General features: G+C 40.7%; 2 protein-coding genes across 5 annotated transcripts; one reads left to right on the top strand and one right to left on the bottom strand.

Annotated features, from left to right (window-relative positions):
* Positions 1–372: 372 nt before the first annotated feature.
* On the bottom strand, positions 373–13,080 carry parp9 (poly(ADP-ribose) polymerase family member 9). 4 transcript variants are annotated; one of them, XM_088931379.1, is made up of 9 exons: positions 12,963–13,080; positions 8,878–9,776; positions 7,057–7,281; positions 5,839–6,057; positions 4,923–4,995; positions 3,195–3,761; positions 2,248–2,381; positions 1,460–1,616; positions 373–1,249 (listed from the first exon to the last, which is right to left on the bottom strand). In XM_088931379.1, exons 2-9 carry the CDS (start codon positions 9,760–9,762, stop codon positions 957–959), a joined length of 2,553 nt encoding a protein of 850 aa, XP_088787505.1. In that variant the 5' UTR covers positions 9,763–9,776; positions 12,963–13,080; the 3' UTR covers positions 373–956. The 4 variants fall into 4 exon arrangements, with proteins under 4 accessions (XP_088787505.1, XP_088787504.1, XP_088787506.1 ...); XM_088931378.1 differs by lacking the exon at positions 12,963–13,080 and adding an exon at positions 10,885–10,988; XM_088931380.1 differs by lacking the exon at positions 12,963–13,080 and adding an exon at positions 10,179–10,244.
* On the top strand, positions 12,262–27,231 carry LOC148822360 (protein mono-ADP-ribosyltransferase PARP14-like). Its single transcript, XM_088931377.1, has 17 exons — positions 12,262–12,526; positions 13,980–14,089; positions 14,366–14,393; positions 15,029–15,286; positions 15,766–15,987; positions 16,123–18,398; positions 18,888–19,124; positions 19,411–19,632; positions 19,821–19,920; positions 20,727–20,876; positions 22,129–22,191; positions 22,535–22,711; positions 23,428–23,634; positions 24,046–24,657; positions 24,855–25,003; positions 25,164–25,338; positions 25,893–27,231. The coding sequence occupies exons 1-17, from the start codon at positions 12,346–12,348 to the stop codon at positions 26,174–26,176; spliced, it is 5,451 nt and encodes a 1,816-aa protein (XP_088787503.1). The 5' UTR covers positions 12,262–12,345; the 3' UTR covers positions 26,177–27,231.
* The last annotated feature ends 559 nt before the right edge of the window (positions 27,232–27,790 follow it).

The raw sequence follows: 27,790 nt of genomic DNA, 5'->3' as shown, positions 1-27,790 counted from the left end.
CAAGGATGTTAAAGAGAACTCGGAGGCCCCTGACATACTGTACATACCTGTTTTTCAGCATACCTTGCAAGTGATGTATACACGGAAGAAACTGTTAAATTCACCCCGCTGACGTTTTAGGAATCTAACCAGAAAGGCATTGTGTTTTTAAGTGAATCAGAATAATGCATATAACATTTACCATGCTAAAAGGACTTGTAGTTACAGTAGTAATAGAGTGTACGTTTAACCATGAAATTTGCATTAAAATGTTTTCCTCTGTTCAATATTTCTATTTAGGACCCACCCTTGGTATTTCATGTATTTTTGTTGGTGTAAAAACTATTCTTTTAAACAAGTTTTTCAGTAACAGAATAATGCACAGAAATAAAAATCAGTGGACCCAGTTGGTATTAATAAATTGTTTCACTGATTAATTGCAGCTTTTTCCACATACCATATATACCGTATACATTTACAGCTAACGATGAATCGCATTGCCCAAAGGCATACTGAAGTAATAAGCAGGGAATATCAAGGTGAATTTCCCATTTCTGTCAACCACGCAGAATAACAAAAAAAACTAATTCCTTTAGGTGTATTATTAAAGTGGCAAACAGTGAGAAACGTGTTCTAGAATAAAGCGAACCTACATTACATAGAGAACATAGAGAAGCAGAATATTGTAATAAAATAAAAACACTCCTCCGAAAAGTAATTATCTTTAACCAGTCAATACACCTATGGCTTCAGAATTCAGGGTGATTGTTGTAATAAAAGCATAAAATAAACATTTTAGTAAGGAAATCAAGTTTTAAAACTGAAAGGTTTTAACCGACGATGACCAGCCTTATGTATATACAGTAACTGATTTGTTTTATATTTTTGTTTGAAAGGGTTTAAACTGTACGAAAGACGGGGTTGATCTCAAATGTCTTGAGGTCTGTCCTCATGCTGCAACTCTGTCTGCAACAGAATCAAATTCTAGTCGCCATTATCTTTCTGCATGTGACTAAATATTCAGGGTAAGCCTGATGGCTGTTGAACACAACATGCGTGCCGGTTCCTCCTGTCACGCTGTCGAAGAGGGCCAGGGGGTCGGAACTGCGGGCAGGAGGCACGATCAGCCCTGGAGAGCCACTGGTCTGTCTCCCAGTCAGAACCTGGGCCTGGAAGATGTAGATGAATTGCTCTGGCTCAGAATAGGTCCTCCAGTCTGCCAGTGTCTCAAGCCTGCTGCTGAAATAGATGCCATCTCCAAACTTCCGGTCTAGAAGAGAAAAATAAAGTGCGTGCTAATCTGCACAAAGTTTCCTGCAGGTTTTTTGTTATTAGCAAACTGAATAGCTTCCTTTCATTCGCAGCCTTTCTCATTGTGTGCTTTAAGATTCTGGGAGAATACAACTGAAAATATCAAATCTGCGTGGCAAGCTCCATATACTATAATTGTAAACCAGATACACGAAGAGTCAGTTCTTACCATCAGGCTCCGAGTACAGCCTCTGAAACCCAACCCTACAAACCAGATCGCAGAACTGTGCAGGAACCCGGTGGTACAGGGTCTGGGTTTTGTCTGAGAGATGATTCATTTTCATTTGGAAATGCTGTCCCAGAATTGGATTGTCAATTTTTTCAAGCTATAAGAAAAAAATAGAGAACAAATTTAGGAAAATTATTTTGATTTATATATTTTTAGTGAATACGTATACTGTATAATAGGGAATATTTATTTTTAAATGTAAATGTAATGTAGAACATAGTATGCACTATATTACTTTTTGTTTTCTTAAAAGTATGAGTTTATGAGCCTGTGTATTTTCCTTTTCAAAAGACACACATATCTATTCTCAAATCTCAATTCTCAAATCTCCCATGCTGTGCACTTAAATCATGCATTGTTACGAATGTGTTTTTGACTTTTGACTTGTATTGGCTCCCATGCAAATACTGTGCACAGTGAGTGATGAAGAAGAGCTCTCCAGTCTTATAGAATACCTTTCAATATGCAAAATATTTCTTATGGATGGATGAAACTGTCATTGCTAATAGCATTTGGGAATAATTACTTTCAGCGCAACCAGAAAAGTTTTGATATTCATGGAAGTGATCTTGAGAATTGAGAATATATTATAAATTCCAACTCATGTTCAGTATACAGCAGAATAACTGGGATTAACATAATCAAAGGAAAAGACCAACATAAAAAATTACATACTGTTAATCCAAATACATATGTTGTGTTCTGCTTTTTAACAAGACTTCACTCACTTTGATGATCTGAAGACCAGCCGATTCAAACAGCTTCACTGCTTTATAGGATCTGGAAAGATCTTCAGGCTTCTTCTTATAAAACAATGTATTTGAGCCTTTCAAGCCTTGTGCATAGTCAACATTTATCTGGCCTAAAAAATAAAAATATCAATAATAAAATCAGTGAATTGGTAAAAGAGCAATATATTTTTATACACTTGAACCCCTGTAAGATACCGAGCTGTTTTTGGACACGCTGTACCTGTCTTCTTATTTTGTTTAGTACTATTTGCCCCACCATGTTGTGTGCTTGTGCTTGTAACTTCACATCCTAACGTTAGTTTACCTTTTTAATTGTTTATCCACGTCTACATCTCTTTAGAAAATGAAGTGTCAACATGATCAGTCTTTTTCATAAGTAGCCCCTTCTAGCTCAGTTTCCCATGTTCTATTCATTGTCTGTGTTTTGACTACCTTAATGCAAAACTTTGCACTTGTCTACTTTAAGCATCATCTGCCAAGCGTTTGCCCAATCTAGAATTTTATCTAGATCTGTTTGAATTTCATTTGCTCCTTCTACAGTGTTTGCTAATCCTCTTAATTTGGTAAAATCTGTAATCTTGACTACTTTACTAACAAAACCAGAATCTAGATTACTGATATGGTTGCATTACCTGAATGCCTTCTGCTTGCACTAATTAGCAACTAATTGATCTGACAGTCTCATCTAGCTGTGTACTTACTATAACAGTTCAGCCAGCCTGTAGACATACCCAAGTACACTTAAATTATTATTTAAAACTACACATTTTTCAGCTTCATATATAATTTTTGGTGTAGAATGAGACATTATGAATAAGCATAGTGTGACTGAAATGGAGATATTTTCATAATACAGTAAATAAAAACCTTTCCCACAGTGCTAATGATTTATGTTTATCATTTGCTTGCATTCCCATACTTACACTTCCTTTCCAGTACACATCTGTTTCCAGTATGATCTCGTACTTGCATCATCTTGAATGACACCTCAATTTCACGGCCGTTTACTGTGTAGTTATGCAAATTCTCATTGTTGGCTGTCAAGTAGGCTCTTTCCATATGAGCGTTGTGCTCAGGCGCTGCCAGCTCTGGAATGGCATCACACCGCCAGCGGACCAGGGCCTGCAGCATCTCGCTCTCCTCAGATACTGCATACTCTTCTTGCACTTGGCAGCACAGCGTCTCCACTGCCAGCCTAGCGGCTAGCACGTTCAGAGGGTGCCCCGTGATGCACAGAGAAGCTTTTCCATCCCTCAATGTCTCTTGAATGGTCACCTTATGAATTGCCTGAAAACGCAAGAGTTCTTCATGTTCCTTCTGGCCAAAGTAGTAAATATGGTTGTTCCTGACGACACATTCAGAACAAGGAATCAGTGTGCTTCTCAGCCATGCCAATGCCTCCAACTGTCCTTCAGGAGATCCACCAAAGATAGTGACAGAAGGCTCTCGATCACCTGCAGCTGTTGCACTTTGCCTCTCCTCATAGCTGTCTGCAAGTGCAAAGCAAAAAAACACATTTTAAAAGGGCTAATCCTCTATGAAAAAAAATCATACACAGGTTTACCTTGATTGCACTTGAATGCCATCTTATTGCACTCCTTGGAAGGTTTGGAACAAACCTTTAGACCCTGGGCATTGTATTTACATAGCTGTCTTCAGGCTGTGACAAGTGAGTGAGCATACTGAGATACTGATGATGAAAAGGATTACTAATAATGTAAGTATATTAAATGATATCACTTTGAAATCATTAAGACAGATAATTAGACAGGTATTACAACAGTGACTGGGTGATTCCTAGTGAGGTCATTAAAGCCGCTTCCATAAGAATGGATCATAGCACAAATACAGGAACAGACAGGAAGACGGGGGGAAAAAGCTGAAACAATACAGACAAAGTACTGTAGACTCATCACAATCATCCATTTTCTAAGCACTTCTTCCAATTCAGGGCTGCAGGGGGCACCAGAGCCTATCCCAGCAACCAATGGTTGCAAAGCGGGGTACACCCTAAATGGGGGCCTGTCCATCGCAGGGCAGACACACTCACTCACAACTAGGGCAAATGTTTCTTAGAATCCAGTTAACCTGGCAGAGAAAGAATGTCTCCTTCAAATTAGACTTGAAACAAGGAAATCTGTACTTTGACTACTGGACTCTGGGCCATATTAAAATTAATTATTATTATTGAATGGGAAAAAAAATGATTTCCTTTATTGTGGTGTCTGCAGACTAAGGGTGTTAATTTGTGAACATCTGTTTGGAGAGGAAGATTTGGTCCTAGTTAGGATCTGCTTTGTTAGGAGGTGGTTGTCCTGATAAGGTTTGTTCTCTTTAAAGTCTAAGGATAGAATTCTATAATTTCTTTGTCTATAGAAGTTGGGGTTTTGACACTTGCTGAATTATAGAATATCAATTAAATTAGATTTAATATAATTGACAAAGTTACAGAGTTAAGAAGAGAAAATAATTTAAATAAAATTAAAATAAAATTTAAATAAACCACTTATCAAACCAGTTGAAACAAAGTACTAATAGCGAGGGTCATCTTTGCTAACTGTAAACTTTAAATTAGAATTTTTGATATGGCTGAACATAACCCCGTTAATTTGAATTCAACCAGATTTATAAACTATTTTGGAATAACTCACCATTCAAAGAACTGTGAGATGATCTGGATTGTTTAGATGATTCTTTGACAGCTTTCATTTCTCTATCAAATGCCTGTGGGAAAAACACATTTAATGCCATAGACTGCAGCATAAAAAAAGACATTCTCCCCCAAAACATGATATCAATCTACAAACATAAAAAACACAATGCAATTCCTCAATTATTTTCAGTCCATTTTATAGCAGTCAAAACCGAAAAGTGAAAATATTTTTACAGCTAATAGTAAGGCGAGTATTCACAACTCCTTTCGATCATGGTCTGTATTGTACGAAAGAATGAGAAATTAAATGAAAAAGGATAAATAAAATCAGCTCAGTCATACTCTATCCCAGCACACAAGATTCTTCGGTATGTCACCTGTGGAACATCAGTGAGGAGATTTTATACAGTAAATACCTTCAACTCACCACAATCAGCTGTCTGCTATGAAAGCATGTTAGCAGCACAGTGAAACATAAGCCCATTAAGGCACAAGGAACATTAAATAACTGGATAGTGTGTATTAGCTACAAAGTGCATGCATGAAAGGAGGTCATAAAAGGGATACAAACTGTGTCTATTGGAAATGCATATGTGTCACTCTTTCAGTGTGTTTACTGGGCCATTCAGATCCACACCAGTTGTTCAAGATTATCAAAAGGTTTTTGATGGTGTTCTGGGGAAGCGCAGATGTTCTAACTAGAAATATTCAAAAGGCCACTTGCTCTACTGCCACAATAGTATGTTACATAATAATAATACATTATGTGAAAATGCAATAACCTTAAACTTTTACTCTGCCCACACACATGAAACGCTAGAACGCAATTTCAATCCATTTTCATTCAAAAGGATTGCTGATCCCGTCCTGCCCTGGGAGGGCCTTACAGGTATGTTTCATATGTACAGAATTACCTTATAAGTGTCTTTATCAGCAGGAAACAAGACAAAATAAACATCAATTGGATTTCCATTGTGAGTCTGTGCAAAACATGCAGCCTCGTGAACCATGATCCTGGCCACTTCATCCTTGGGAAACTTCAGGTTACCCGTACCAATAGCAGGAAATGAGATGGATTTCATTTTATTTTTCGTTGCCATTTCTAAGCACCTTCTGACAACTTGTCCAAGAATCTGGAGAACAGCAACAACAACAAAATGATTCAAGAACACAAGAAGAATATGTCCAATCATTCTGTTGTTTTGTGACCTTGAGCAAAAATGTAATACTAGTACTTAAGTTGTTTAGTATGTTACTAATTCATCCAGCAATCTTCTTGGCCAGAAGCTCACAGCTAGAATGAAGCCTGATGTCTCCTATCTCCTACACATTTATTTGTATAATACACAAATATTTCTGATGAAAGAGAGGCTCCAAATGTACTACAATTCATTAATGGCTGTCACAAGTATATGGAGAGGTCACTCCCACATTCCCAGCATCAGCAAGAGTGGCCCACAGAGGTGAATCATGGATCCAAGCTCCATGTCAATGACCAAGGCTGTAGAAACTCCTCTACATCTACAATTCAAAGTTTAAGAAGTGTGGAAGTCTATACGGAGACAGATGACATGGCACCAGATTTTGGATTTTCAATGAAAATATTCTGACAGTCACCCTCAAGTATTTGAGCATGTCGAAGAAGGGCTGGGGCCCCCTATTCACGACTCAGAATTGACACTGATAATGAGATCTTTGCTGAGGATCCAGATAACTTTCATGCCTGTGTGTTGACAGGTGATACATCAATTAGTGCCAGAGACCATGCATGAATCTTGCCATGTGCATCGATTCATGCGCGATTAAAGACTGAAGATGGTCAAAAGACTTGGGCTAAGTACAGACAAGAAACCAACCTACCTACCTTGTAATCTGTATAACATTTGTGGTGCCTTGTTCTACAAATATATATAACCATCCTATTTGTTTATTTAAAATTCACTTATTTTGTTTCTAAAATCAAATCGATAATCTGAAACTTGGTCTCACTGTTTTTAAACTATTAATGTTTGGTTATGCATAGAAATAATTGTTAAAGCTGAAACAACTTTTTTCAGTTTAGGTCAGGGTTAAAAAGCTGTTTATGGATTTTGATTAATGAAACGCGTAAGCAGTTATAAAATACGTCATACCCTTGAGGCTCTGTCTTCACCCTTTTCAGCACACACAGCATGGTAGACATAATCACAGTCAAGCCGAAATCCAGGGGTTTTAATGACATCGCCAGGTGAAGCAGAAGATTTTAGGCTTTTAACTTCTTGCTGAAGTTTTTTCCCAGCTTTTTCCAGAATAGCTTTTGAGATCTCGCCAGTACTTAAATCAAGAGAAGCAGATGTTGTATTCACGATCACCCCTGCCTGAGAAGAAAATTAAAAATAGTAAGGAAAAAGAATTTTACAAAGAATAAAGGTGTACCTGTGAAGCCCAACAGGTGGATTACAATTTCAACCGCTACGCAGCTCTAAGGATAATATATCAAAACAGTAACATCAATACTGACAAGAACAGATACAGAAATAAAAGTGTCCTCACAGTAATTACTGAAGGCTTTCTGTAAGTGCTCTCTCTTCTACAACCTGGAGAAGTTGCAGCTGTTTTAACACTTTACTGTAGAGATGTATTGTCTGATTTAGGAAAGCCTACTGGCAATAGCTTTAATCCATATCAGGTCTTTCCGCCCACTAAAGAAAAGCTCAGGTGTTCTATGATAAAGTTCTTTTTCAAGCGTATTTTTATATAAATACATTGAAGAGTGTCAAGATCTAGAAAACAATGGTGCTGGGGTTGGAAATTCTCAGCTTCAAAGCAAGGAGCAAGGCGACGAGGTATTTCCTGAGCTGGAGGGGGTCTGAGACACATTGATCAAAAGGAATCATCTGTTTTACTCTAGTTAATTCCTTAAGGGTCTTCATCAGTGAGACACCCGGGATAAAAGACAAGTAGGCAGAAGCAAGAGAAACAGACACAAGGAAGGGAGACACACAGACAGTAAAGGAAGAGACAGAGAGAGATACAAGAAGGCACCAGGTGAGATCACCTTTTACGACCAGATTCTAGTTAAATATTTGAACCCTGTTTGAGAGAGCTTGCCGTCTGTATTTTAGGAAACACTGAGTCCCTTTATGATGATTTCCCACGGTAAAATTTTCACTCCTAGTTAGTGGGTGCAGTTTTAGAATTGCGAGATGGGGTCCAATTCACTTTGGACCATTTGGATGTATAGGAAGAGAGATTTAGCTCTGGATTGTATCCTGCTTTATTTAGGATGTAGGTTTCTCTCTCTTTTTGGGATGTTAGGTGTTTTATAGGATTTTGAATACTGGGTAGCATTCTCTGGGTTTTCTGGTTGGTCAGGATATAGACTTTGAGACGTCTTGTTTGTAGAGTAACTTGTAAGATTTTATCTTGTATGCTGTGTTGTTTATTGTGAGTTATTGTCAGTGTAAATGAATATTTTGTTAATCACAGTTTGCCTATGATTCTTTATTCTTTTGCCAAAGCTGTGCCAAAGAATAAAGAGCTCAAGTGCCTCCAACTACACCAACTGCATGTGTTATTCTTGGCCTATGTTTACAATTATTGATTATCCTGCTCTGTATTTTGTAAACACCTATTTGGAACATATTATTTTATTGACAAGACCTAATGTGCCAGTTTCCACCACTTCTTCTGCAACTTTATAAACCATTTCTCTAGTTCCTTTAACTTGACTCATTAAATATGAACACACTGAAGCAGAAAATACATCCAATATGAACATTTTGTGGAAACATTTCTAACATTTAGGAACATAGCTCCTGAAACAGTCAGAAAATCTGTATATTTTTCATGTGAGGTGCATTATGTCTGAGGAAAATGTGCTGTTTTTTGTGAGCCAGCTCATGTTTTTCCATTTGATTTTTGATCAACAATCTGAGTGACATGCATCTTCTCAAGATGATCAGAAATCCTACCTTTTCGTTTTCGATGCTCCCTTCTTTGATGTGCAGAGTGACCCTTCCGAGCCGCAGTGAGCCCATGGCCTGCGGATTCGCGCGGCTCCTGACAGCCTGACTGTAGGACCTGTCTGGCCTCAGGAATTCTCTGCAGGCCCCCTCCATGGCACGGACCGAGGGCTCGTCATTATTGACCAGGCGGACATCTACACCCGCCAGGTCTGACCTCTCGTCCTCAAGATACTCTTTCAGAGTTTTCACAAGGACTTCTGCACACAGTGGTAGAGGGAAGTTAAATATACCAGAGCTCAGGGCAGGGATGGCCACAGACTTCAGTTTTTCTCTCTCTACTATATGTAAAATGCTGCAAATAGCTTCTTTTAAAAGAGATGCAGCTCTGGCAAGTTCTGTTTGACTGGGGTAAGGACTGCAGCGTGGACCTACTGCATGGATGATTGCCATACAGGGCAGCTGTCCTGCCCGTGTGATTACAGCGTCTCCTGTCCTTACTTTCCCTTTACGCTGAATTATCAAGTTGCTTGCACGTTGGATTTCTGGGCCGCCAGCTTTAGAGAGAGCAAGGGCCAGGCCACCACAGTGATCCAAGTCCTCGTTGGCGGCGTTGACCACCGCCTCCACCCGGTGAGCGGTCAGGTCGTCCTTCCAGACGGAGAGCTTCGCCCCCCTCCCCAGCCTCGCCGAAAACCTCTCTTCGGGAACGAGGGCCGGCCTGGAGGAGCTCGGGGAAGACAGAGCTTGGTCCACGTGGTTGAGCGCAGAGCAGCAGCCGAACTTACTGAGGACAACCGTGCCCAGGCTGGCACTGCCGATCAAGATCCGCGCGATCTCCCGGGCAATCGGGAGCTCTGAAGAGTCCGCTCGGCTCTCAAGTGCTGAGCTCATCCTGCACCGGAAAGCTGCGAGAGGGAGAAACGCCACACGTTATTCCAGAAATCTCTGGAGCTCCTCTACAGCCAGAATCGAGCGCAAAAGGAGAATCTGCCTTCGGAAACAAGAGGCTTGTTTCCCATTGCTGATATTTGTTTACTCCATACTGCATGCTGAATGGTTCTGCTCCATGAAAAAACACTGAGACAAAGGAGGACACATTTTTCGTATTGGTACATCACATCTGTATTTAGGATGTTGGGGAAATGTTATTTAAAAGTAATCCATTACAGATTGTCACTTGTGTAAGGGATTACTTTTGTATACTGGAAAGTCATTAGGGGAAAAAGTCATTAGGGGAAAAAGGTTTGAAATACATTACAGTAATCTATGAAGTGTGTGCATAAATATTACGAAAAAATATTACCTACCTCTCAACGTTCCCCAATTTCTTATTAATTTTAAAAAGTATGTTTTACACAAGTAGCATGAATTACTTTTCAAAAGTGACTCTTCCCGACACCGTTCGCACTGTCAGCACAATTAAAACTGGAAAACGGGCGTGCACACGCTGAAGACAAAACTTTCATTTTCTCAGAAGACTTGTGCGGATATCATGCGCCATAAAATGAAAATCAGGAAGAACCGGGCAGAGATACAAGTAAAGGTAACGAAAGACGCGAAAGGACGACTTTGACGTTCATGCTACGAGACAGTTCTTCAGGCGTCACCATGCCTGCACACAGGACTGAGCGACCTGCTCTCGGAATCTGGACTAGGGCTCGTAACGACGTTGCGATACGTAATGCGAGCTCAACGGCGAGGTTGTCTATCGCTTATCGCTCGCTCACCCCTTGCGCTGTCTTTATTGTCGTGTTATCGTTTTTTGTTGCTCGAGTATGAACGAGAACTTACTAACCACTGAAAACAAAAAAAATAGTGAATCCCCCTCCCCCCCCACCACCAGGTGCGAAAATAAAACCTGCGTTGCACGTGAAAAGGACTTGGCCATTTTCTGCTTGCTGTTTCTCCAACTTTCTTTGCCGACCCCGATTAAAAAACTAAAAATTCCACCAAAGGAAACGGAACACAAATCCCCGAGCGTCGCATAGAAAAGATGATACAGTCATGATTTACCAGTGAAAGAAGAGAGCCGCAGGAACGAAGTCTTTCTTTTTCGGCGTTTAGTTTCCTTTTGACCTCCTAGCAGAATGCAGGCAGAAAAAACCAGCCCGTCGCCCGGAATCGAAAGTGAAAGGCGAGCTGTAGCTGTAGCTGAGCGACCGTCCCGCAGAAGACGCACTTTTCCTCGTAGATGTGGAGGGAGACTGGGTGCGGTACCTGGTTTTTTTTTTTCTTTCGTAGCATTAAGTCACATATTAGCGAATTAAAATCAGTTGTTATGTTCTTCGGGGGTTTTATTATGTGGCGTTAATACAGTATGTGATTATGAGATTGAAGCGTTACCAAGTCCTGGTTGTACAAGATCGCTGTATCATCGTAAATGTGATACAGAATAGAGAATATAGTGCGTTTAGAGTCCTCTGGAAGTGTGAGGGCTACGCGTCGGCGTCTTGCAACTTTCTTCAAAGCCCCCACTCCCTTCCACCTTATTATGATCTCTCCTAACATCCTCCTGTACCCACAACCACTGTACTCCTACACCACCACACACACATGTAAGCCAAAATTGTACTGTCCCCTCGATAGCCCAGTAAAATTGTAACAGGCATAATAATATTTAATATTTATTAATTAACCATACTACTTTTAACCATACTATCCTTTTTTTTTTTTTTTTTGCACTGTTCCAAGAATTACCTTGCACTGTTTTTGTCCTGTTAAATTTTCTCTGTTTGCGGAATTTTGCACAGTTTTCGATTACATGTTATTTATGTTATGTTATTACATGTTGTTACTGTTATTGCTATTGTGTAACTGTCTATTGTCTCATCTTCTGTCCTATTTATATACTGCACCTGAGTGACTAATGAGAAACACTTTTCATTATACTATGCACCTGTGTAAGTTTAATGACAATAAAGTTGAATTGAATTGAATTGAATTGAATGCACACGCTCTTTCCAAAGTCTGAACTCCACTGAGAGCAGTGTCCCGTTCAGAATAGCGGACGTTATCTCTCAGGTACATTGCGGTCGGTGTCGCCTGAGATTGTCCCCTCTATAACAGATGGAGAATTCTCGCAACTGAAATTTAAAGTCTGTATTTTAAGAGTAACTTTTTTTTTATCAAAAAGGAGTATTTTAGGGAACAGCAATGCATGTATTGCTGAAATCAGACAAAAAAAAAATGATTGTTTTTTGCATATGTTGTTGTCCTGAATATTAACGAAACAAAAACGAGGGATACTTAAATTGTCTAATGATTTCGCGGAGCTGTATTCTTTGTATGATCCTGTCGTCAAATAACAGGATTTTATGACCATAAAAAACATTCACCATTAACCTTATTACAACTTCCTGCTAGTCTTTCCAGCGGCAGGAGGACGAGGGGATTTCCGAGAAAACAGAACCGAAACGAAAGCACCGCTCCGAAACAAGTACAGCTCAGAGGGGCTCGACCAGGCTGAGCCGAGAGATGGCCGAGCGCTACCTGTACCCTGTCTGGGTGGAAGGCGATTGGGCTGGCATTCCCAATCTAAAAAACAAGCTCCAGATTTACTTTCAGAGTAGGAAGAAGTCCAATGGAGGGGACTGCCAGGTGGATTGTGGAGACGTCGGGGAACGAAAGGCTGTCGTGTGGTTTAGAACTGAGGAAAGTAAGTACCGTCCACACATACGTTTCTTTGGCGTAAATCGCCTTTCTTAAATCCGTAAAGACCTACATTCTCGGGTGTTAGTGCGTCTTTCCGAGATGTCTGCATGTTGCTCAAAATGGTAAAATCGACCTATTAACTGCGTGTGGCCGATAAAGCTGCAGGAACAGCAAATAACGTTCATGCAGAGGTAAGGATTTGCCTTGTGATACACCGGACACGGAGGGTTTTGCAAGTCACATTACGATGCACGTTCATGCTATTGTAAATTAAATATGTATAAATAAACGATATTAAAAGCGAAAGTAATTTGCTTATTAAAAATCTGTGATCAAATGTCATAATGTAATACAGCAAAATATAACCTTAAGTAACAGTTATTACTTAATTTAAATATTGAGTATAAGAAATTATATCAATGTGCTAAAGCGTTGTTTACCGCAGTCCTTCAAAGAAGAGGGCCTTAAGGCGCTGGTCCCTGGTACAAGACACTTCGAACTCCTCGACGGCTATGAAGACTCATTTCATATCTTAAGAGCTTCTCCACTTGCAGACTAAGAAGAGAAACTAAACATTCAGAAAAGTGGATACCCACTTTCACTTTCTTATACTCCCCTTTGATACTTGGTTGGCTAGTTTGGTTGTTTATTAGGTTTTGAGTGCTTTGGGGGTAGGCTACAAGTAACCTATTTTTAAATTAAGTGGGGTTTGAATGCAGTGCATTAATATAACTGAACTATAAGTCAAACTTAGAGCAAGGGAGTCCAGCCATGTGCCCAGAGAGCTGGGTTTCATTCCACCTGTGCTCTTTATGACTTAACAGAAACATATATTGTTTTAATTGGTCTTAACTAGTTCACTTTACATAACCTGCAGTGCTGCAGCCCTCACGGATTAGGGATGAACTCTCAGACCAGCACGACTGAACGCAGGAGTTACAGTACCAAGCCTGGAGAGGACCTGCAACACAGTTGCAGCTAATGAATATCTAATACACTTGTTGATTTTACTCCACTCCTTCCCTGAATCACAACTAACCCAGACTGCATCACCAAAAGCTACAAAATTCAGACTCTTTGCTTGAGGCTTGTAGGTCAGCTCCAGACCTCTTTCTTGGGGTATGTCTCAAGATTCATCTCCAAAAAGCTGGTGTCTTTATCTCAGTCTGAGAGTCACATGTCCATAATCACAGCCTCAATAAGGAAGAATGAATGGAGTGTGGGGGAGTCCTGCTGGGGCAAGACCATCCTGTGGTTAATTAGAACATACAGTAGTTCTGGAAGCAATACAAGAGCCCACAAATGGTGTTAGAAGTTAGAGTGTGTCAAAAACAAATGAGAGCACTAAAAGCAATGTGCCATACTGTCCACTAACCTTGAGCCTTTGGAGAGAGTGGGCAGTGAAACCAGCAAGTCAGTAATTACTGGTTGTGAACAGCATTCTCTCCAATTTTCAGCCAGGCAGCGCATTCTTGAGAAGGGGAACCATGAGCTGAAGTTAGACAAAAGTGTGGTGAAGCTGACTGTCAGAAAACAGGAACAACCAGCTGAGAAAAGCCCAGAGCCAGTAAGTGATGTAGATTTGCAGGTGGTGGGGTGCTTATCGCGCATCACCCTCATTTTTCTGTGTTCTAAAGAGACCTGAGTATAATATTCTACAGACATATGAAAGGTTTAAATTTACAAAAAATAAAAATCAAGACTTAAGCTAAATCATAAAGTACACAATGTGTCAACTACTCTGACATAAAATGGCACAAGCCTGAGAGAAAAAAAAGCACAATTAGCTGTTCACTTAATATAATCTGGGAATAAAATGCAGATATGTTGTTTCTTATTTCAGATAAAACAATCTTCTGGCACACATAAATGTAAGTATAAAGCATTTTAATGAAACGGACAGCTGTAAAAGCATGATTGTGTTAAAAGAAACTTGGAAACTGTCAGTGAGTGGGTATTGCTGTTGCTTCCTGGCTCCAAGGCCCGTGGTTTGACTGTGGCTCAGTCTGTGTGGAGTATGTGGCATGTAATCGTCTTGTTTGTGTGGGATTTGTCCCACAGTCCAAGGACATGCTGTTCAGTAATCAATTATTTGGCATCTCTGAATTGCTTTCTGCATGTGTGTGTGCCCTGGCATCCTGTCCAGGGTGTGGTCATGCCTTGTGCCATGTGCTGGATGACACTCCCTTTGACACTTTTCGCAGTTTCCCAAGGGCGAGAATAAGGGCTACTGAAAATGAATGGGTGGTTTTCAAAATTATATTTTGTAGTTTTATATTGACTATTGTCAATATGTGAATGGCATCCGGCTCTGATACCTCCTGCCTTGCATGAGAAGAATAAGAATGTGTGAACATGCTCCTCTGATCCATCTCTCTTCATAGTCTTCATTAGAACATGAGATTGCAAAAGCTCTGAATAATTCTAAATTAAGATCTAGAATTATAATACAGTAATTGAACGCCATTGCATTTTTAGCGTCTTGATTGCAATACCTCTCTTGCAGCGTCTTCATCTTCTACTCTCAAAGATGCTCCAGAAGAATCCAGTGTTTCTTCCAAAGTTCAGGAAGAAACCACAGATTCAGATGAACACATTCCAGAGACAGCCTCTTTGGTGCTGGAAAATGTTCAGGAGAAAATGAACAAGGATTTTCTGGAGATGCTGGTGGAAAACATCGCAGATTGCTCTGCAGAGTCTGATTTCAGTTTAGAGATCATATATGATATAAATGCAGCAGTTGTGTCATTTAAAAACAGCAAAGGTAAGATTATGTGGAGGCGTGAAATGAAAGATGCGTTACGTATTGATAGAAAGTTAATTTCTTCTGTTAAATCAGTTAAATCTGAGATGACACCTCTGTGAGCAGCTGGTATTTAGCTTCTTGCCTTTCAGTATATCACACATCTCACTGGCATGAACAAAAATCATATTAAAAGATTTGGAGATCTTCCCTGTTTAAAATTCAGTGCATGTTATCTATAAGGCGTTTCTATATTGCCTTCTGTGTGTGTAGGGGTGTGTGGATATCTGTGTGTGCACCCTAAGTTGGACTGTTCCATTTTCAGTGCAGTTGTCAACTTGCACTCTGTGTTTGCTGGGTCAGGCTCTGCCCCACCCCAACCCTCTGAGGATAACCTGGTACTGAAAATGGATGAAAAATGGATGAATGTTGAGTGACGAGAGACTGTGATTCCAATATACAATGAGTCAGTCATGGAGAAGAATCGCTTGTATTTGCAGATGTTCAGACCTTTCTTGCCAAGTGTGCCAAAAACAAGATGTTCAGACAGGGGAATTTAGCTGCCCGACCCCTTGAAGTCACCACAAGTGTGAAAGTGGAAAACGTTCCTTCCGTTACCAAAGACTTTATGGAGCTGTACTTCGAACGAGAGGGAGACGTGAAAGAGGTTCTGATGATGGATGGGGAGCAGTCAGCTATTGTTACCTTTTTGGACCACAGAGGTAATGCTTCTTAAAAACATGATGCATTATTAAATTATTTTTGATGTTCCTCCACCTGTTTCAGTAATTAAATATTTAATTGAAACCAGAAACCAACCCTTTCATCATAATTGTATATGTCTGTTTTTGTTCCAGTTGCTGAAAACGTAAGAAGAAAAAGACATCAGATCAGTAAAGTGCCCGTCAGTGTGTACCTGTATTATGAGTCCCTGGGCACGGCTTTATATGGCAAAGACAGACCAGTGTGGAAGCTGCCAGACCCCTTTACTGAAAGCATTGACCCGGCCCTGTGGAAGTTTCTTCATACAGGTCAGAAGCAGGTGACAGTCATCAGCAGTCAGATGGAGAAGCACTTCTGTGAGGTGGACTTGGGAAGCCCCACTGTGAGGATCAGCCCATTACCAGCCTTGCTGAAGCAAAAAGGTTTGACAGCCAAGCACATTGATGCTTGGAAAGAGAATGCTTCCGCTGCCTTCCGCAATACCATGTCCAAGTACAGTTCCTTTGAATATCCTGTGAATTCCTCAGTGTGGAGGGAATCTGAGAAGGAAATCCGCAGAGCAGTGGCACAGGCAGCAATCTTGGAGCCTGACATGGCTAAGGAGTCTGTAGCTGTAGCAGGCTTGTCCAAGGATGCTAACAGACTGAAAGAGATGCTGGTGGAAATTGTGGAGAGAAACTCTAAGAGGCTTGAAAGGGAGAAAAACAGCATAACAGAGCAGGTTGATGTGGAGCCTGGCATGTACTACATCCTGCAGCAAGAGAGACTTCAGGAGACAACAGCTGCCGAGTATCCAGAACTGAAGCTCACCTACAAACCTGATGCCAGGAAGCTCATTCTTTCTGGATTAGTCTCAGAAGTGTTCAGTGTAAAGAGCAAGATTCTGGAAGCAGTTCTGAATATGAAACGCAAGCAGGTGGAGATTGACCCCAATATTTTCAGCTTTCTCAGTGAAGTAGACAGCAAGGAGCTGTCCTACTCCATCTTCACTTCACAGGGCATCAGTGCTGTTTACAAAATGGAAGATGGAAGCGTGGAGATTATAGGAAACAGTGACAAGGCCCTGGCTGAAGCAGCAAAGCAGCTGCAGGCAGTTCTGGGTTTTCAGCACGTTCATGTAGAAGACAGAGATGTGCTGAGGAAACCAGAGTGGCTGAAGTTGGTTAATTACCTAAAGTCGGCTTTCAACTCACCAGAAAAGACAGTATCAATAAGACGAACAGAGATAGATGGAGCACAAGACCAGATAGTCGTTTCTGGCTTTTGTGATCCGATCAATCAAGTGAGCAAGCAGCTTTCTGATTTTCTGAACAAAAACACACATGCTGTTGAAACAGTACACTTCAAGTCAAAAGCAATGCTCAAATTCATCCAAGATACAAAAAGCACTTCATGGACTGAGAAGATAAACGGAGAGATAAATGTTAAATTTGATGAGACCAATAAACCAAGCATCGTACTGAGTGGTCCAAGGCTTTTTGTCATGGAAGCCAAAGACTTATTTGGCAACTTAATCAAATCAGTGTATTTTGATGTTTTGGAGGTCAGCAAACCAGGGGCAAAGACGTTTTTCAGTGATCAGGAGGACTTATATGTATCTATGGCACTGAGAGAGCTGAAATGTGTGGTGAAGCTTGACGATGAAGACTCATTAGAGGAAGATGAGCCCACTCAGTCTGTTTATGAAGTGCAGACAAGTGACGGTGTGACAGTTACAGTCTGTAAAGCTGATATATGTCAGTATCCTGCAGATGCTGTGGTCAATGCCTCCAATGAGAAACTGGAGCACATTGGAGGTTTGGCTTTAGCTCTCCTCAAGGCAGCTGGTCATCAGCTGCAGGACCTCTGTGTCCAGCACATCAGAAGAAACGGACCCCTGAAGACAGGAGATGCTGTTATCACGGATGCTGGCCGTCTCCCTTGTAAACACGTCATTCATGCCGTTGGGCCTCGGTTTGATGGTACAGACTCTAGAAGAGCAGTTTGTCTTCTCAAAAGGGCTGTGAAAGAAAGCCTGACACTGGCTGAGACACACAACTGCTCATCTATAGCTATCCCAGCCATTAGCTCTGGCATCTTCGGCTTTCCTCTGGACCTGTGTGCAGAAACGATTGCTCGGTCCGTGAGGGAGCACTGTCAGGACTTCTACGGGGAGAACACGCTGAGGAAGATCCACCTGGTGAATAACGATGACAAAACAGTCCGGGCCATGACAGCTGCTGTGCAGAAGGAGTTTGCTGATGAGACCCCACAGCTGAGGAGCCTGCCAGCCAAACCTGCTGAGGAACACAGACGATTCAGGGGAGGTGAGAGAAGTGTAGAAGTCGAGAGCAGAGGAGGCGTGGAGACTGTGCAGACGAAGGAGGGACTTGCCATCACCCTCAGGAAAGGGAACATACAGGATGCATCGGTGAGTAGTTTGGTAATAAAGGAGAAAGAAAAATATTGTATGCATATAACAGATCCAGCTGTAAAGCATTGACATTATTGAAGTGACATAGCACAAAGTTTGTAGCACTGTACTTGTGAAATGTGTTCCTGTAATGAGCAATTTTTGGTAAACATTTTCCATTGTCCAGAGATCATCCAATAAATTTGATAGTTTTGAGAATTCAGAAAAATAAAGTGAAAGTCTATTTGAATATATATGTACACAGTAACCTTAAAATACCCTGTTGATTATCATGTATATTGTTGAAAGGTGAGGACAGTGGATGTTTCTGAAGACTGACTGCAGAACAGAGATACTAAAATCATGTTAGTTAGTGTGAATACTTGTACTCAAAAGCCGTATAGAAACAATGAAAAATCAACATAAAGAAGGTGCTTCTTTCAGCCTGTCAGTGTAAGGCATTCTTTTCAAACTCATCTGCTTTCTCTGCGTGCCTGGTGCTGGCAGACTGATGTTACTGTGAACACCATCGCTGAGGACTTGACCCTGGACAGCGGTGCAGTGTCCAAGGCGATCCTCCAGGCAGCTGGGCCAGATCTCCAGAATCTGGTCTATAAGGCAGCGTCGGCAGGCTCTGCAGGGGAGGGGGCTGTACTGGTCACTGATGGCTGCAATCTGAGGAGCAACAAGGTCTTCCACGTCATCGCTCCTCACTGGGACAAAGGCAAAGGCACTGCAGAGAAGGTAAATATCATGTCGCTTGTTCTACAGCTCAGCTTGATTCACTTCTTTAAGTTCCCTTTATTCACCTATTAAAGTGATCTGAAAATCCATCTGCAAATAGACTCTCAAATAAGTTACTAAATAAAATGCTAAAACCATTTTGTCTGCAGATACTATGCAGAAACTGTGTATACCATATAGGGTAGTGAGTAACAAAAAAGCTGTTGTCCCTCCCAAATTTTAGTTAAAATGCATTCCGGTTCCTCTTCTACAAAGACCATGCAGGTGAATGTCACTCTTTTCACAGGTGTTTGTAGGTATCATTAAGGAATGCCTAAAGAAATCTGAACAACTGAAGCAGAGATCTATGTCCTTCCCAGCCATTGGGACAGGCAATCTGGGATTCCCAAAGCCCCTGGTGGCCTCAGTGATGATGGAACAGGTTCTGTTGTTCAGCAGCAAATCCAAGCCCAAACATCTCCAGGAAGTTGCTTTTCTTTTACACCCCAGTGACACACAGACTGTTCAGGTAAGGAACAGTTACTTTGCCTTCCATTCTGGTTACAGAGTGAAAGAGTGTTTTCTCTGTGACGACCCTCATCTGCAACATTGGGAGTAGACACCCCTCCAGTTAACAAGTTCTTCACTGGCCTAGAGGTTTGTCTGCATGCAGACACATTTATGCTCTGATGTTTTTGTTTTTCTCTCCATTGCCAGGCCTTCACAGATGAGTTCAGTAAGAGGTTTAAGAGCCAGACAGCTAAAGTGAAAAACTCTGGGTCATCGTCTGAATCTGCATCAGCAGAGCTTGGAAAAGGTGCTTCCTTATTATGTTGTAGATAAATGTTCAGGAGTAAAAAAAGAAAATGGGAGAATGCATTTAGGAATGTTTTTTGAGAAGCCAGGCATAAGACCTGGATCCGCTTGGCTGAGGAGCAGCCCCCAGGCCATAGGACCCCCCCCCAGAGTAAGAGGAACTAACCAAGGGGCAGCTACCCAGTGGGAGAAGGGCTGGGGGAGGGATATAGAAAGAATGTGAGAAAGAGGGAGGGGCTCATTGTGGGATTTATAACTTTTCAGGAATTGACATCAAGAAGGATTATGATTTAGAACATTAGAATTAAAGGTGGACTTGGTTGCTGTCACCCTTCCCAAACTTTCCTTAAAAAACGAAACTTTCAATAAAAACTCCATCTGTTGCCTGCATTTTGATGAAACTGTGGTTTGGCTGGTTCTCTGGATCAGCCCATGTTCATTTTCTTAAAATGTGTAATATATGTCTTTGTATGTGTAAGCAATTAGGTTGCATGGGAAGATGTTCAAAGAATGTTCTCTGAGAGAGGAATGGAAGGGCATTGACTAAGGTGAACAGCATGTGCAGTTGAAGAACAGTGGGTTAAACTGTTCTGGATTGCATAATATCTAGGAGAATTAGTGCATTCTTGTTGATTATCTAACCTCATCTTAATGAAATGATCTTGGTACTGTATATGTCTGCCATGCAACTAGAATACAATCAGTTGTTCTCTGAGAAGTCAATGTAATCTAAATGCAGAGGTAATTTTGCACATTCATTCTGTTTAAGCAGAATTTCATGACTTCTACTGTACTGCTCCCTATCAGGTTTTTTTGGCAAAGTCACTTCACCGAATCTAGGAGTGCATGAGATGAACATCGGACCGATACTGCTGCAGATCATCACTGGAGATATCACAAAAGAGACCACTGATGTCATTGTGAACTCCTCCAACAATACCTTCTCCCTCAAACAAGGTCGGTCAAACTCTCATTGAATTGAATACTTACTGATTTTACATACACATATTGAGTACTTTAACTCTTGGTAAAAATAACACATCCTAGAAGCCCTGTCTTGGACTGTACATAAATATATTTGCCAACTTTATTGTAGATTTATCTTTGTCAATTTGATTCTTGTACTTGGTCAGAGAAGGATTGAAAGAAGGTCTTGGGATCAACGAAATAATTTATCTCAATGCATATTAGAAATGTTACCTGTATTATAGGGTTCAGTACAGTAAACCCTTGGTTTAATAGACTTCGCATTAATGGGCTTTGGATTTAATGGACAAAATATGCTGAAGGGGAAAGTTGCCTGTCAGATCAGAAATACCAGACTTTCCCTGCAATAAGACAGAAATGCACAGAAAATAAAACAGGGTAAAAAATATTACAGAAGTTTACAATTCGGGAATATGAATGGTGCTCTATAGGGTAACGTCACTTGTTTATGATGGTTGTTTGTGTTTTGTATGTTTTAGCATAATTTGTACAAGCTAAGACACATGAAATAAAAAGCTTATATATTTATTGTGTATTTATGATAAAAAGGCACAAGAAGATTTCTTGTTGACTGTGTTGATTATAATTGTTAAAAAATAAGTCAAATAGAACCCAGAAAGCACATATATATATTTCTCATATAATATTGTGATTGTGGGCTGAAAAACATAATTTAACAAACATCTGGCAATAAGGTATACTCCTTCCCCCCTTAGTCTAACTGAGGGTTTACTGTTTCAGAGATAATAATCAGATGTGTTTTGATTCTGACATGATTATAACTGTAAATGGCAGAGCTGTTAGGGAATTTACTTAGTTCTGTGAATCATTAAAAAGTGCCAGGACTGACCAAGAAGTGAAGGTAAGCAAAAATCTAAAAGTGTGACTAAAGGAAATACATACTTGACAGCATCGACCCAATTCAATTGTCGGTCTAGTTTATTAATAACCAAGTCTGTTGAGAAATGACAGAGACTTTAAAAGTCACTGCAGTGCAGGTTGAAGGTCCTTTCTCTCCTAAATCCCATAGCAGGTCTGTAGTACTCAGACGGGGGGGTAAAGGGTTAAAGCCCTAGTATGTGAAATTGATTCAATAATGACAAAAAATGCTTCAAAGTGTAGCTTTCATGTCATTTAGGGTCCCATCAATGGCTATCAGCTGTTGCAATGTAAATATTGGGATGTCTTATTTAACCCTGTAAATTATTTCAATCCCTTTCAGGTGTTTCAAAGGCAATTTTAGAGGCAGCCGGACAAGCAGTAGAGACAGAGTGCCAGCAGCTGAGTAAGTCCTGTGTTTTGTTATCTGCTTTTCTTATTAAATCTTTATACTTTTTCCAGTGCTGAGGCTGTAATGATCAAGAAGCTTAAGCTTACGTATAAAAACCTGTCTAACACAATAGAGACTGATGAGCAGGCATCATAGACTAAATCATGCAGTAAAAGAATTGCACTGTGAGATGTTAGACATGCAAACTTGGTGAGGTGTCTGAAATTGATAAGTTAGGCATAACAGTGACATAACAGTATATTAGCTTGAATTGTGCCATCGGTGTGTTTATAGATGTAAAGGATCAGGAATCTCTTACAGAAACCCTGTACAGTAAGTACTCTGTCCATTACTCTAGGTGCACAGCCCAACAAAGGATTGATAATGACCCAAGCAGGCAATCTGAAGAGCAAGAAAGTCATTCACATCGCAACACAAACTGATCCAGAAAAAATCTGCCAGTCTGTCAAAGCAGTTTTGCAGATGTGTGAAGAAAACAACTTTACATCTGTATCGCTTCCTGCTCTTGGGACAGGTAGGGTAAAATAAATAACTAAAGTCAGAAGAGATGTTTACTTAACAAACAGATCATTTTAAAAAAGGTAATTATGATGTGGTTTGTTTGGGCACTACGAAGTAAAACATTAACTTCTTATGACTTTCACCTGCCATGACTGTCTCATTAACCTCCTCTTCTTAATATCTTTATAATCACCACCTATTTTATGATACACTGCATACTGGAGAGAACAAGAAGGTGTGGGCAGACTTCTCTATCCCACCTTTCTTCCAGCCACTTGTCTTTTAACACATGAGAGGCATCACAGCCACTTGCAGGGGGTACAATGCTGAGGAGAGGCACATCCCTCCACATTAGCACTGTGTGCCTTCAGGCTCCCAGGTGGCCACAGCGGCTGTTGTGTTGCTGAGAGGGAGAGCCCTGGCTGACTATTCCTTCTGTACTGCCTGTGGCACTTGGTTTGGGGAATCTCAGTTGCTGCTGGCTAGTTACATGGCCCATGCTCGAACCTGTGATCATAGAGGTCAGCCTGCACTCAGACAAGCACTTTCACTGGTTAAGTTCATCTGGAAGCCCCCTGATATCTTTACTATGTTGTTCTGTCATCGTCTAAACATCTTCCATTTTTTGCCTTGATTCATTTGAAAATGTTTTCCTACAAATGTCACACTGTCTTACGTTTCCCCCTAGCAGAGGTAATGGTCCTTTTATCAAAATTATTTCTCTCACAGGGCAGGGTGGTGCCAGCCCTTCTGTGATTGCAGACACAATGCTGGATGCTGTAGTGGACATTGTCAGCCAGAAATCTGCGGTTTCACTCCAAACCGTTCGAGTGGTCATCTTTCAGCCACAGATGCTGACAGAGTTTTATAAAAGCATGCAGAAAAGAGAAGGAACAGTCCCACCTGAGAAGGGATCAGTCTGGTCGAAAATAAAATGTAAGCTTTCATTTCTGACTCTGTGTTTGCAAACACATACTAATTTCTTCTCGGTCCATAAACTTATAATTTCTTTCACTGAAATGAGTAGATTGTGTGTGTTTTCCTGTTGAAAAAATGGATTTGCTTGTTTTTCACCCCTTTCAACACATAAAGCATGGTCTCCAAAGTCAAAGATTTGCTAGTGATCACAAGAACCAACAACTATGCCTTAAAAGCAATCAAAAAGCACAACAGTATTGAGAAATCTTTGAGGCAGTGGAATGAATGTTACAAAACAGGGGAACTACATAGACAAGTGATAAAGTCCAAAAACAATTTTACTTATCTTTTTTTAATTTTTTTGTTTTTGTTTTATATTTAAATTTTTTTTGTTTTGAAACATGCTGACATGATTATCTGTATTTACAGCTTTAATTTGGGGAGGTAATGAGAAAGACGAAAAACAAATGGAGGAGATTATCATCGAGGGAGAAAAGATCAAGCCAGCAATTTTCCACATCTGTGGAGAAACAAAAAGTAGTGTAGAAAAAGCTAAGAAGTGGGTGGAAGATCTGATCATCAAGGAACAGAATGAGATGACCATTGCGGACGAATATATCTACAGCTTCACTCCACAGGAGCACGAGAGGATCATCAACCTTCAGAGGAAGCTGCAGGTCAGCGTGAAACTGGAGTGCACTGCCACCCAGGCCTACGTCAAGGTGGAAGGCCTCAGCAGAGACGTGCTGAAGGCCGTCACTGAAGTGCAGGACATGATCAAGAAGATCCGCGATGAGGAGACCTTGAAACGAGAGGCAGAACTGGCCAGCAACCTGGTGGAGTGGCAGTACGAGGATGGGGATAAATTTCTCCGCTTTGACAACCTCACCAACCTCAGGCTGGAACAGGCTCTTGCCAACAAGGTGCCCGATATCTCCATCACTATACAGGAGGAAGAATACAAAGTGTTCTTGCCCAATGGCCCAGCAGTGAGCTTTCATGACGTCACCTTAAAAATAAGAAGAATCAATAAGACCGAAGGTAGGTTTGTTGGAACAAAGTTTTTTCCCGAGCCTGAGAAAGAAAAAAAAAAATAAAAATAATGTTTCTCTGTGATGCAGGTTGTTTTTATTAAGTTTAAAATGAGCAATAATATAATTTTCAAATGATTCAAATGTATTTTTAATGGTGTGTATGGTGTAAGGAGGGATAAAATCTGTTTGGATTTGACCTCACAGCCAAACATTTGAATGACCTTCCACAACACTGGGATTCCATGGCTGGAGTTAAAGGAGCCCTGACTGTGGTGTTACAAGCAGGAACGCCTGAGTACAAAGAAGTAGAAGACTTATTTAAAGCAACCTGTGCAAAAAACAGTGTTTTAAAGGTATTTCTCTAGTTTTTATTTGATCAGTTGGATATAATCATTTCATGTATGAAGGTTTACAATAAATCTGTGCATTAAAAACTGCATGCTGTGTGGAAAACTTTACAAGGTCACTAGAGCTTACTGAAACGTCAGTCTGTTTAATGTTTCCTTATTACAGATTGAAAGAATCCAGAATGTCACCCTGTGGAAAAACTACCAGATCCGGAAGCAAGAGTTGGACGACAAGAATGGGCACCAGAACAATGAAAAGCGCCTGTTCCACGGAACCAGTGAACCCACCATTAAAACCATTAACGCCTATGGCTTTAACCGCAGCTTCGCTGGCAAGAACGGTATGGAGACAGAATTGATTGATTTGTGTTCTTTAGTCAAAAGTCTCGTCTGTGATTTGGTATCTGTGAATCAGTGTTGATTTAAAAAAAGCAGTTCTGCCTTGGAATTATCGGGACTTAAAGAAAATGCTGGATGCAGTTTTAGTTCTGGTCAATTGTTTTTTCTTCTGTTTTTGTCACAAAAACAATCTTACGGGTTGTTCTAGGTGTCACACCTGTGTCTCCCTGTCAATAGTACAGGAAGCCAGTTAATATTTTTCAGGGAATATAGTAACTATAAGCCTGCAAGTGTTTAGACATATGTCTCCTATCCTGATCCACTAAGTGGTTTGAGCAGGATATTGCTTAATCTCTTTTTTATTTGTGGGTTTGTTTTACATCCATGTTGGGAGAGTCAATACCTGAGGCTTTATCTTCTGTGGATTGGAGCAGATCTTGACTACTAACAAGGGCTGCTTCTGTCGTTAAGAAGTTACAGGAGGTCTCAGTTTTGATCTATTTTTAATTGAAGCATTGAGGTGTTCCTGATTTCTGATCAATTATCTCTCTTACAGCTGCTTGCTATGGAAATGGAACGTATTTTGCAGTCAATGCAAACTACTCAGCCCAGAATACCTACTCTGTGCCAGACGCACTGGGGCAGAAGTACATGTATCTGGTCAAGGTCCTTACTGGTGATTTCACCAGTGGAAGACAAGGAATGATTGTTCCTCCATCCAAGAACAACTCAACCATTGATCTGTACGACAGCGTAACTGACAATGTGGGAAAGCCCACCATGTTTGTTATATTCAATGACATCGGGGCCTACCCTGAATACCTGATCACTTTCCGATAATAGCCATTGTGGAAGAAAGATGGTAAAAATTACACTTTGTGGTATAAATGTGATACCATAGCTTGCACTTCAGAGCAAATGTCCTTTCCTGAAGGTGAGAAGAAAGAAGAAGTTTACAGTCTGTTTTTCTTTTTAATGTTATTATGGGCTAAACATATATAGTATTAGTTTCTGACATCACTGTCCTTGAAATCAAGATTCTCTTTCTGTTCTCTGATACGGTATTATCCAATATAATAAAACCATGTGGCAGTCAAACCACTCCGGAAGGGAGTGGAACAGACACGGGGGGGAGACGACGAGGAACTGGGCAGGCAGACGAACAGGGGGGTGTGACGACTGTGCACTGGTGCTCGGGGGGGGGGGGGCGTGGTCCTGGCGTACAAGTCCAAGGGAGTCCAAAGGGAAATCTAGGGTGTTGTCCGAAAGTCCAGAGCCGGGAAATCCAAACGAGACAAAGACAAGGTTTAAAAACCGGAGCGGGATCCGGTTCAGGGACAGGGAATAAAATAGGGTTATGGGGCCAGGCGCTCCCAGCCCCGGACCCAGATGGTCAGAATGCCGTGGTGAAGCCTGTGCCATCTGGTCTCACTGAGCCCAGAATGGTAGGAGCGTCTGGTTTAAATAGGGAGGGGCTGAAAAGGAGGTGCACATAATCAAGTAAAACAGGAAAAAGCTGGAGCGCCCTTAAGAGGAGGGATTTACCATCGTGACAGTGGAAGCCCCCATAGACATAAATGTTAATCACAAAAGAACAAAACTCCTGCATTTCAATCTGGATGAAGCAGGAGTTAATTCCCTGCTGGACAGTAAAAAGATGAAAAAACACAACTTGTGGCTGCTCAAGTGTGTGTTGCAGAATGGGGGAGAGGAAAACGTAATGCAGAGATTAGGTAAATAGTTCCACATGAAAGAATTCTGCTGCTTCCCTGACAATAATGAATATGGATATGCTGCTGTCTGTGTTAATATCTTCCTGGTATTTCTTTTTGGTGGTAAAAGGATTTTTAAAAGTTGAAATTAGTATGAAAATCGTCAAAATAAAAGTTACAATCCAGGTCCTCCTCTGCCTCTTTTAGTGCTTCTAAACTGTAACCTTGGTGTTTGGGGTGTGTGTTGGAGCAAGTATTACTGTATGATTATTTGGGGTTCAAATTTTGAAAAATATTTGAAAATATGAATAAAAACATTAATTCAGGACAAATGACAAGGACAAGGTGAAGGGATCCTCCTTCAGTGTCATTGACATTTTTTGTCATTCAAAGGGTATCTTTTTTTTTTCATCTACATGTGCAAAAATATTTGTTTTGCACCTATTTGGATCCTGTGCTGAGTTTCACTTGAGTTTGGAATCAGAGCTAAAACTTGAAAATGCCAAGCAGTTTTGAAAGCTTAAAAGCAGATCCCACACACTAACAGTGTGAGTGAATTGCTAGCAAACTAAGACAAAACTAGAATGGTGTCACCAATGGTTAGAGGTCACTGCCCAGTCTTTGAAGAAGGACAGCTAATGTTACAGAATATATTGTGATAAGAACTAGTTCCCACTTTGTAGGCATATACTGTATATACAGTATATATCTGCAACTTCATGCACATTTTAATAAACTGTGG

The sequence above is a fragment of the Atractosteus spatula genome, chromosome 13, assembly GCF_055471065.1.
Source record: "Atractosteus spatula isolate fAtrSpa1 chromosome 13, fAtrSpa1.hap1, whole genome shotgun sequence".
Taxonomy (NCBI): Eukaryota; Metazoa; Chordata; class Actinopteri; order Semionotiformes; family Lepisosteidae; genus Atractosteus; species Atractosteus spatula.
The sequence above is the reverse complement of the archived record's forward strand: the minus strand, read 5'-3'. Positions and strand labels throughout refer to the sequence as shown.

What these genes read in the sequence shown, in the direction of transcription:
- parp9 (XM_088931379.1), bottom strand. Translation starts at nt 9,762, where the DNA reads ATGAGCTCAGCACTTGAGAGCCGAGCGGACTCTTCAGAGCTCCCGATT. An exon ending in GGAGCATCGAAAACGAAAAG is followed by an intron (nt 7,282 to 8,877) that starts GTAGGATTTCTG and finishes TTTTCTTCTCAG; the next exon opens with GCAGGGGTGATCGTGAATAC. An exon ending in CTGATAAAGACACTTATAAG is followed by an intron (nt 4,996 to 5,838) that starts GTAATTCTGTAC and finishes TTTTTCCCACAG; the next exon opens with GCATTTGATAGAGAAATGAA.
- LOC148822360 (XM_088931377.1), top strand. Translation starts at nt 12,346, where the DNA reads ATGGCCGAGCGCTACCTGTACCCTGTCTGGGTGGAAGGCGATTGGGCT. An exon ending in GCAAAGGCACTGCAGAGAAG is followed by an intron (nt 19,125 to 19,410) that starts GTAAATATCATG and finishes CTCTTTTCACAG; the next exon opens with GTGTTTGTAGGTATCATTAA. An exon ending in AAGAATCAATAAGACCGAAG is followed by an intron (nt 24,658 to 24,854) that starts GTAGGTTTGTTG and finishes TTGACCTCACAG; the next exon opens with CCAAACATTTGAATGACCTT.